Genomic DNA, 10,191 nt, shown 5'->3' on the forward strand with positions numbered 1-10,191 from the left:
TGGGCTATAATACGAGCGGTCATCGGCTGTCTCGTGACTTGCATCACTTAGAAAAATCCCCCTATATTTTTTATAGTAAATTATTTGATATAATTTTTTGAAAAAATGTTGTAGTATTTTTTTGATATGATATATATTAGATAAAAATATAATTAAAAAAATATGTTGATGATACAATCAAGTCAGTGCATGTAAATACGGTAGAAATAATGTGTAATCTAAATACACTCCATGTTATCGCAAGAAAAAGAGCAAAAGGGGTTAACTTCATTTGTCCTTCACCTATATTTATCTTTGGTATCAAGACAAGAATTTTATGTTGAGTTCCCACTCCCTGCTTCAAACCTGGCCGGTAGTCAGGATCGAAGCCCTAATCTATTATATTACGCAGAAGTTCAACTTTCTGACCACTAATCCCAAGACTAGGATTTATGAGATATTGTTCAGTTTATTTTGCTAACAGGACAGAAATGTTTGGATTTGTTACGTTCTTCACTAATGGTAACAAAACTGAAAGACAATAATATGGCGGAGGAGAGAATGCTGCATGCCCTCTTGCTGAAGAACCTTTCCATGATGATGATGATGGGATATTAAACTCAAAACTCCAGAACCAGAAGACCGCGTTAAAAACAAGCTCCAACTCCATAGTCCATTCTAAATCCCGAATCCAGCTCAAAGAGGTTTGAGAACCCTCGCTCGGATTGTGAGTGATCCGGAGAAGAGACGCCTCAAAATAAATGGGCAAAACTTCTGCACACAACAACGTCAATTTTGGAGAAGAAACAACGTCAAATTGTGGTGCACCAAATTTGTTAAGACTTGATTTTCACCATCTGGTCCTCTCTTTTTTCTTTTAACTTTATGCCAGTATTTTACGTTTTGAAGACTGCCCCTTGCAGAGCGGCCTACTGTTTCTCAAGATACAAATCAATTGTTCAAAGCGCTGCTTTGAAGCCAATTGCTCCAGTTCCTATGACCCTTACCAAGTATCACCATATTTCCTAGCCACTCTCTCTCACATATCGACCCCCCCTTCTCTCTGGACAGTGCCATAAATCTTACCAAAAGCTGGCTTCATTTCCATGCTTATTAGTAAGCCACATTCAGTTTTCAGCAGATGCTAACAGACCCACTACTTAGGTCTACCATCAGGCCTCCAATGGAAGTGCATCACTTTGTTAGCAGTCTCATTTAGCCTAAATATGCCAATCAAACAGACCAAAAGAAATTATAACTATGTTGGCAATTGCTATATCAATGAATCAGATTCTTCTCACAGCTCATTGGGGAAGGTTCGATTCAACGAGTTCAAAAATTGTTTTAACATTAGAAAGGCCTAGATCTGACTTGCCCAACAAATTTCTGTCCAACACTGGTTCGAGCTTTTTAGTTTTTGAATTTAACACTTTATAAGCTTGATGTCCCTGAAAAAAAATAAGGGAAGAAGTTCTTCAAGAAAAAATTAAAAAATATATAGGAAAAAAAAAACCTTCTGCTTGTAAAAAATAGTAAGGAGTTGCTTTTGGGGCGTGTGTGTTGTGTGTTGCAGGGAGAGAGGGAGGGAGGAAGGAAGAGAGGGAGAGGGAGTGGTGGGGAGAGAGAGAGAGAGCAGGGCTTCATGAGAACAAAATCTTGATAGAAGAAAAAAAATCTATCATGCAGTGATTACATTCCATCAACCAACATAACTAGCATCAACAGCGTCTTGTAAACCTACCACACATGATAAAATCAGGATGCTGCAGCAACCAGTTCAGCCTTCTTATCCTCCAGAAGCTTCAACTCTTCACACCAACCTTCTAATTTTGCTACCTTCTCCAACTGCTCTGGGTTCATCTCTTGCTCCATGGTTTTCTGCTTTTGAGCTTCTGTCAACCGTATCTACAGGATAGAGAACGAATGCGGCCAGAAATTAACTTCTATGGATTGGGAAGCAGATCACAAGTAATATAACCTAATATGTGTAAAAAATGTAGGCCAAAGAAGTAAAGGAAAAAAGAAATGATTTTTGGATCAATAATCAGCTAGAATTTTATATTTCTGCAAGTGTAATAATTCAGCATAACTCTCTTTAACAGTTTCACTCTTTTGTCGAACCAACTACCCCTTTTGCATAATATCTTATGTGCCAAGTTAAACCGTTCAGAGCTTTTGTCAAGTAAGTATAAGCTACATATAAAAACAGCCAAGGAGTTTCACATTATTAGAATGTCAATTCCTTCAAACTATCCATCTAGGAGTCTGATCCATTTAGGCACAAGCACTTTCAGGGTTAGCCTGCAGGTATAAACATAAATTTCTTCCTGCATGCAACTTGTACTATACAAGTTGCTGGCCGCTGCGATGTTAATGTGCTCATATTTGCTGCAAAAATGAGGAGTGAGACCAGGAGGTTCTGATATTTGCAAGTGACAATAGTGGCATATGCATGTTAATACTCCTTATAGAATGATCTTAATAGGGTATGACATGACAAACAAGTAACTTAGGTGACAAATGAGTCCACCACATCATCAAGCAGACACTCACCCAAGTCCTCAGCCTTATAAATCGAGGTGAAGCAGCAATCACCCCATGCTGGCGAGGTGAAGTAGCTATCACCCCATGCTGGTGTACCGTAAATTTCGGGGTAAATGGAAATTCTAGATTTTGCACTACTTCTCTTAGAGGACCAGCTTCCTCTTCAAGACTTGCAGTCCCCTCTTACATAGGTGCAACCATGCCATTTACTATAATCTCCCTCTCTCTCTCTCTCTCTGAGTTTGTGGAGGTTGTCTCCTACCCTTTTCATGACAAATGACCTTATCCAGAACATGTAACTCTCAGTCGCAAAAGATTGTGCCAAGGAAATTATCAGATGTAGAAATAAAGTCCGAAACACCTTAAAGAAGTCTATGCAGTCAGTCATGCAGCTACAACCACTGCAGCTTTACCTTCTTTTTCAATGCACGTATCTTCTTGTCAATATCCTGAACATGATCAGCTGGAGTCAAACTTTCTTCTGAACTTGGAGGAGGATTAACCACGGAAGGATTTGAAGATATATTGAGCTCATTCATCTGGGATGCAATTGTCCCTTCAGGCTCCAGCACGTTATTTGAATCTTCCACCGAGGAGGTATCATTTTTTTCAGAATCTTTACCCTTTTCAAGAGCAGCCTGCCATTAGTCACACAACTTAAACCCACATAACGGAAAGGTAAAATGCATGGGAGAAGCAGAGAAAAGGAAATCACTCCAAGTATGAAAAAACGATAATAACTACAAGAAGTTCCCATTTTAATACTAGCGAATTGTTAAAGAATTATATGGTAAACCCTTGATGATTTGTAATCTCTAGAACTCTTATTGCAGATTTAAACAGTCACGGAGTTAATAATAGTAGTGATTACTGAAACACAAATTCGACATTAACTTTTGCTGGCAATAAATTAAGTATGAGAATAGCCGTAATTCACATTACAGAAAAGCCAGAAAAGTGCCCCAAATAAAAGAAGCAGGGATAGAAAAGAAAACCTGCAAACGCTTTTCCTTCTTTCGTTCATTCCTCTTAGCGGATTTAGTCTTGGGCTTGGAGGCATCCGTCACCGGATCGTACCCCGGCGGCACATCCTGCAACGACGCCATCTCCTTTTTCCACTGTTATGATAATCCACCATTCAAAGAAAATATTAGCAATTTAGTAAAGCAAAAAACACAAAAATAGATTAAAGAGGCTTACTAGGGAGCCTTTGGATTGATAAATGGCAACTTCTTCTTGAGGAACATAACCCGCCCTAATCTTAATGGGCTTACGGAGAGTGCCGTCGGGCCGTCGAGTTGGGGCCAGTATTCTCTCTCCTTCTTTTAGGGTTTTGCCCAGCTCAGCCGTTAATTGCTTCAATTCGTCTTCTCCGCCTCCTCCTCCGCCAACACCACTGCCACCATTGTACTTGGCCCTGCTCCCCATCTTGTTTAACTTAATAGTACAAATTTCTTCTGTGTGTGGAAAAAAAATACTGTATTTATTTGTATTTCAGTAAATTTAATCATGTACGAGTAAAATTGGAAGACAACTTAGACAGATGACAAAAATTTTTTTTTTTTTTTTTAAAAGGCAAGTGATTAGAGCATCACTGAATTGGTTTACCGGAGCTGATGTTTACTTTCGTTGTTCCACGTAGACTGTGTTCGTCGGGGTGTGGTCGGGGAACTCGACCACGTCAATCTAGTAAACCAATCAGCCCAATCTAAAGTACCTACAACTACCATGTTTCCCGGCCCACATTTTCTCCGGGGAGTCCATTAGGCCCTCCGTCGTTTGATCTGTGATTTAATTATTGAGCCAATCACACTTGGCCGTATGATTCGCTCCTATTTCGAGAATATGTATTAACTTTGTATACGCTATTAATGTAATCATATTTTTTTAATTTACAGCGTTGAATATATGTACATATGTATGATTTGAATTCAATTCATATAGTATGATCTAAACCAATTAGTATTAAAAAAAATTAGAATTCATTTATTACAGGTTCAAATCAATCTGTAGAGATCATCGTCAATTTTAGCGATGTCATTCTTCTACTTCTTGAGAAATACCCAAACACAACGAAACTACTCACCTACTACTTAATTTCGACGGTATCAAACTTCTACATATATAATGAGAAAGGACTAATCAGAAGGATTTTGAGTTCAATGGTTTGGCACAATAGAGAATGTGTTGAGGAAAATGAGGGGTGAAATTGATTTTTTTTTTTTTTTAGTACACACTGGTCTGTATCGCAAACGCATACATTCTCAAATCTCATACAAACAATTTGCAACTTCAGAAGCACATCATCTACGATACTACCATAAATAGTTTTTTTACCCAGAAAATGGCACATTTTTCTCCAAAATACTCCTCAGTCGTGGCATCAACATATGCGCATCCTTACACACAGCAAGCTGTTCCAACATGACCAAGAATAAAGAGAAGACAAGACCGAATTTGACATGGCTTCTTCAGAACTGGCCGTGTTTTGTTCAGACCCTTCTTTTCATTCCGAAAAGCAAGTATACAGGGGTCTACCTTGTTATGAACTCACTATAATGGCGACAACAAAACTTTTACATGAATAACATCATTCTGATGCACCAAGACTTCCTTTCTCTAGGATTTCATGCTTTCAATTGATACAAAGCAACAAACAACACACTTCATCTATACAATCGAAAAATTGATCCCACCAAGTCACTATTCATCAAGTCAGAGAAGTTGGCCTCACACCCAATTTGTTATCGCTTGTTGCACCATGAGGTGATCCTTGAATGCGGCAGATGGTTACTCACAGCAATAGTTCCCCCACTTTAAACCTCCTATCAGTCGTCTTCTAAGTCAGAGGAGTCACTATCTTCCTTTCTATCCTGTTTCACTAGACTGATATCACCTTCTCTGCACAGTGCTTCACTTTCTTCATCATCAAGCTCGTCACCTTTTTCACCAGCATAAGCGTAACTGGTGATATTGCAATGTCAGAAGAACGAACCAAGAAGGAAAAGGTCAAAAAGGGGAATAGAGTACCAGTCAGAAAGTTCAACAATGAAGCCTGCACAACTTTTGCAGCTTCATGGCAATACATATGCCTTCTTAACTTGTGACATTTGAAAATTGTGGAGTTCAAAAAATCTAAAGCTTACCGTTGACAGCTCAGTGATGGTGCCCAGAGGTAGCAGATAACAGATAGCAATGCGAATGCTAGAATGTCCCAAAAGGCAGTAATAATCCAAGCACCCTGCCACTTCTCGTTGAAGGGATCTGTTGCTTTGAAATAAAGCTGAAACAGTGAAGAACAACAATGGCAAAGGCATAAGAAATTCTGAAATAATTAACAAATATTAGAAACAAAGTACCTCGCTAAGCTAAAGAACAGGTGATTGAAGGTCACAATGATCCTTCGACCTCTCACCCTCCAGTTCGAGCAAGCATAATAAACATAACAACCCATATTTACTCATTTCCAAATAACTGAGAAAGTGTTCAGGGCCGTGAACGGAAACAAAAAAAAAAATTGAAAGAATTGCAAACAGTTTCTCATCGTCTCTTGTTGTTCTTCCAACATTCAGCCTGTCAGTGTTAATAAATTGAAAAATCTTCCACAGTAGATGTCATCGGAATTTTACTTGTCCAGATTCATGAAGTGCTTTCAGTGGACATGTTAACTGATTTCTCAGGGCCCCAAGGACGATTTACAGCTGCATAGTTGATAAGGGACTGCAATCAATGCTAGACATGCGTCCTTGCGGAAAACATTTTAATCTTCTCCTGGCATCTTTACTGATTAGATGACTAATTAATCAATCTTTGAAAAGTTCCCTAATAACCAAATAGTTATCAGTCAAAGAAAAATATTACATGTTGTTCGAAGGTAACATCCCCAGGTCTAATTGTAGCATCAAAAGTTTATAAAAGTTTCCACAAATCAAGAATAAGAAACAATTACAATAGACAAGTAATTTAAGACTTAAATTTGCAACCAAACAATTAGAAAATGTAGTCCACATTCTAATATTATTTCCTTCTCAGGAATCACTTAACAAACAATCGACAACAGTAGTTCAGAAGGGACTCCCATTAGTAAAAATTAACAGGTAACTAAATATTTTCAGGATAAAAAGGCACAAGCATAAGCCACACCATGTATTTTGAACAAATTTGAAACGCGTTTCATTCTAACAAACAATTTACCTCATAACATATCCAAGCAACTGAAGCAATAACTGTCACTGCCAATGCATTTGAAAATTTTCTGTAGATATCCAACTTTACAGAACTTCTTTTTGCCTGCAAAGCATGTATGACAAGATGGATCAGTACACTGTTGAAGAGTACAAGAATTAAGGATGACAGTTCCCATTTATTTTCAAGACAAAATTAATGTAAATATGGAGAACCTGTAGCTGCTCCAATGTCTTCGAAAGAGAAGTAAAAATCCACAAGATCAAAAATGCATCCAGCAATGCATCAGGAAGGACCAGAAAGACTCTAGCTCGTCCTGCTATATCGTTTATGGTTCCAACATACTCGGCAATATTAAGCAATTCAGATGCCAAGAAGTAAGTTATTCCGAGAAGCAGCACCTTTGTGGTAAGTCCGCCAAGAGTAGGACGGACAACACCAAAGCCCATTGCAACTGAAAGAATAAGAAGACGAAGAAGGGTCTTCCTAATGGCTCCAATTGTTACAACCAAGGTTGTAATTCCTGCAGGTCTTGTTCCAGTGCTGTTGAAGAATGCATAATCAAAGTACCAGAAAATCATCTCAAGCAATCCAAGAGCGATAACAACAGCAATGCAGTGCTGAAGTTGCAAAACATCTTTCCAATATCTCACATACTGAAAAAACCATATGGCACTGAGGACTGCATAAGCAACAGACATAAACACATAAAACTTCATGAGAGGAGACATTCTACCAGGTAAGTATCCATCAGGATTTTTCCATAATGTCCTTCCAGTCACCTTCAATCCCTTGAGCTTTGGATCACATGAGATAAAGAACAAGTTGTACATCCCAGTCTTTCTTATATAGGCCTCCTTATTTTTCATGCGGGCAGACAACAAATTTCCTCTGAAATGCACGTTCAAAACAACAGGCCAGTTAATATCAGTTGCCGAAGGTATCCTAATCACCTCTCCTTGCTTACAGCCTTCCAGTTTTGCAAGATCTGGGGTGCAGCAAATAGACCTCTGCCCACCATAAGGCGAACCACCAATATTATCCCGATCAGCTGCCTCAAAAATTACAACTTGTACCAATCCACTACTGTATGCCATTTCAGGGTGCTGGTCTGCAGCAGATCTACCCCTCCAAAATGTGATATTCTCAAACCTATATTATTTAATTCTTAACCTTTCAGTAAACAGAGCTAATGAACGTGCTCACATAAACAAGAAAAATGCAGAACTAGCATACGAGGGTCAGAAAATTTATTACAAAATCTTGGTACACTTCAAATTCTATCGTGCTCAACAACTAAAAATGGCCAGGTCTAATTCATCAAACTTTGGTTTTGTCTCCAAAACCAAGTAAACTCGTACTCACGGTTTCCATTGACCAGCCTTCTCATTTTCCAGTCGCAATAACTTCGAAGAATACTATAGAATACAAATTTCCCACCATAAGTACACAGGGACTTTGAAGAACTATTTTATCCAACAGCATAGATTGGAACTGATACTAAAACATTCCAAAAAAGCTAAAAGAGAGAAAAATAATTATTTCAAAATTCCAGTGTCAGGACTTCAAACTCAAATAACCCATAGAACTTGTCATCTTATGTAGCTTCCGAGGATCACAAGCCCCAATAAAGTAACAAAGTCGCCGAGAATATAGGAAATTTTATACCTTTCTCGATTTTGATAAGATCGGTCATAAACTTTACTTAATGCCACTAACGAGAATTTAATTGTATTCCTGAATTTGGAAACCCAGTCATAGTTTGTGGAGTTCGCGCTACTTCACTCACTGAAGTTCAAAAAAGGCTACTTCTGAACTAAAATATCCACTCTCTTCCAATCACCGGCTACTAAGCAAAATGCTCCAAATTTTGACCCATGCATCCAAATTGTTTAATTAGATCTGACCAAATCTCGATCAATTGCACCCAAAAAAAAGGCATGAAGGAAACAGTCATTCGAAAAATAGTTACCAAGTGTACTGCTAACGAGAAATTACCGGATGTAAGAGAGACCATCATGAACGGCGGAGTGGAATCCGCGGCGTGTCGACGGAGGGGAGGACTGAGATGCGAGGATGCCTTCGCTGCCACCGGAGAGTAGGTAAGCATTGCCGACTTCTCGGAATGGATCTCCATGGTAGTCGTGGATTGAGGCTTCAGCTGATCTGACGGCTGATATTAATACAATGACGAGGAAGCGGAGAACTGAAGTGCAAATATTGCTCGGCCAGCGCATTGTGGCGCGAGCCGCGAGGGAGACAACAAAGGAGAGTTAAAATCGGAAGGAAGAGAAATGAGTTGAGTAGTATTTGGATCCGCGAATTTGATGCAGATTGCAGTGAGGAAAGTAAGGGAACTCAAAATATGTCAGCTTCAAGCAAGGTGTGAAGGCGTGTTTTTTAATATAGCTCGCCACAATTTGGCTCCTGCATCCAGCTCTTCCTCAAATATCTTTTTGCGATATCATATCCCGGTTGTGTATTGGTTATTGTTCAATATATTAGTATTAAATTGCAAGGTTTCGTCACTGATTTTTTTTTTTTTTTATCGATACGATAAATTATCCTACACTACTAGGGGTGAGGGAAAAAGGATCTGAAGAGGTACAAAGATAATTCGAAAGGGACTAAACCACTGAATCAGACGGATGCACTATGTATCCACCTGAATTTTTAAGTAGAGCCACTTTTAATATGGAAAATTGGTGTCCCGCTCTACCAAATTTTAATGCATTGATGGTGGCCACCAGCCTTTGAACCAGTGGTTTTTTATCACTGGTCATAATGACAAAGAAATTATTAGGAAGTACTACTACTAGAATTTACTGCTTCATCTCTTGCTTGTTTTCGCCTTTCGGTATGGTAAATAAATCGTAGCATGCAATTCCAATTTCAAAAAACTTCATCTGGAAAAGTTTTAAATACCAGTAAATCTCACCTAAAAATTAGAAAAGTGTCAAATACTAGAAACCCTCTCCTAAAAATTCGTAAAGGTTGAAATTGGAAAAAAAAATTGATTTATTCTTAACTAAAATGTTGTATTGGGTGAAACTGAAATTAAGAAATTAATTTAAGTGGCTTATAACCGAGAAAGATGCTTAGCTATGGTGCCTTATGCTTAGAAATTGCTTCCTATGCATTAGTAAATGAAAAGCAGCCTCTCTATTGCAGCATCAAAATTGTCTCTGACATCATTTCATTTGATTTAGTACGTAATTCACCAATATTATTCGATTTAACTTTAAGCTGAAGACAAGTACATTTTAATGGCTCTGCTGCGACAGGAGCAATCATCAAAATGACCGTCTTGAAAGGTTCATGGTCATGATTGATCAAAAAAATATAAGAGTCAAATCATTATATGTATATCATTTTTAACATCATGCATGAGAGTCACAAAAATTTTTTTATATTTACATTGTGTTCAAAATGAATTACACCTTGAAAAAATAAATGTACATGTTGTAAAATTGGACAAAACAG

The 10,191-nt window shown here is 38.2% G+C and overlaps 2 protein-coding genes across 4 annotated transcripts; both read right to left on the bottom strand.

Annotated features, from left to right (window-relative positions):
- Positions 1-250: 250 nt before the first annotated feature.
- LOC113761119 (partner of Y14 and mago) lies at positions 251-4,275 on the bottom strand. Of its 3 annotated transcripts, none has more exons than XM_027303967.1 (6): positions 4,132-4,275; positions 3,724-3,980; positions 3,519-3,641; positions 2,937-3,161; positions 1,721-1,884; positions 251-753 (listed from the first exon to the last, which is right to left on the bottom strand). In XM_027303967.1, exons 2-5 carry the CDS (start codon positions 3,949-3,951, stop codon positions 1,735-1,737), a joined length of 726 nt encoding a protein of 241 aa, XP_027159768.1. In that variant the 5' UTR covers positions 3,952-3,980; positions 4,132-4,275; the 3' UTR covers positions 251-753; positions 1,721-1,734. The 3 variants fall into 3 exon arrangements, with proteins under 3 accessions (XP_027159768.1, XP_027159767.1, XP_027159766.1); XM_027303966.1 differs by lacking the exon at positions 251-753 and adding an exon at positions 760-1,427 and having other exon boundaries at positions 4,132-4,274; XM_027303965.1 differs by lacking the exon at positions 251-753 and having other exon boundaries at positions 1,619-1,884; positions 4,132-4,274.
- Positions 4,276-4,990: 715 nt separating this feature from the next.
- LOC113761118 (transmembrane protein 87A) lies at positions 4,991-9,146 on the bottom strand. Its single transcript, XM_027303964.1, has 5 exons — positions 8,707-9,146; positions 6,924-7,860; positions 6,718-6,813; positions 5,670-5,806; positions 4,991-5,487 (listed from the first exon to the last, which is right to left on the bottom strand). Exons 1-5 carry the CDS (start codon positions 8,943-8,945, stop codon positions 5,352-5,354), a joined length of 1,545 nt encoding a protein of 514 aa, XP_027159765.1. The 5' UTR covers positions 8,946-9,146; the 3' UTR covers positions 4,991-5,351.
- Positions 9,147-10,191: the final 1,045 nt, after the last annotated feature.

Source organism: Coffea eugenioides, chromosome 2 (genome assembly GCF_003713205.1).
Source record: "Coffea eugenioides isolate CCC68of chromosome 2, Ceug_1.0, whole genome shotgun sequence".
NCBI classification, from domain to species: domain Eukaryota; kingdom Viridiplantae; phylum Streptophyta; class Magnoliopsida; order Gentianales; family Rubiaceae; genus Coffea; species Coffea eugenioides.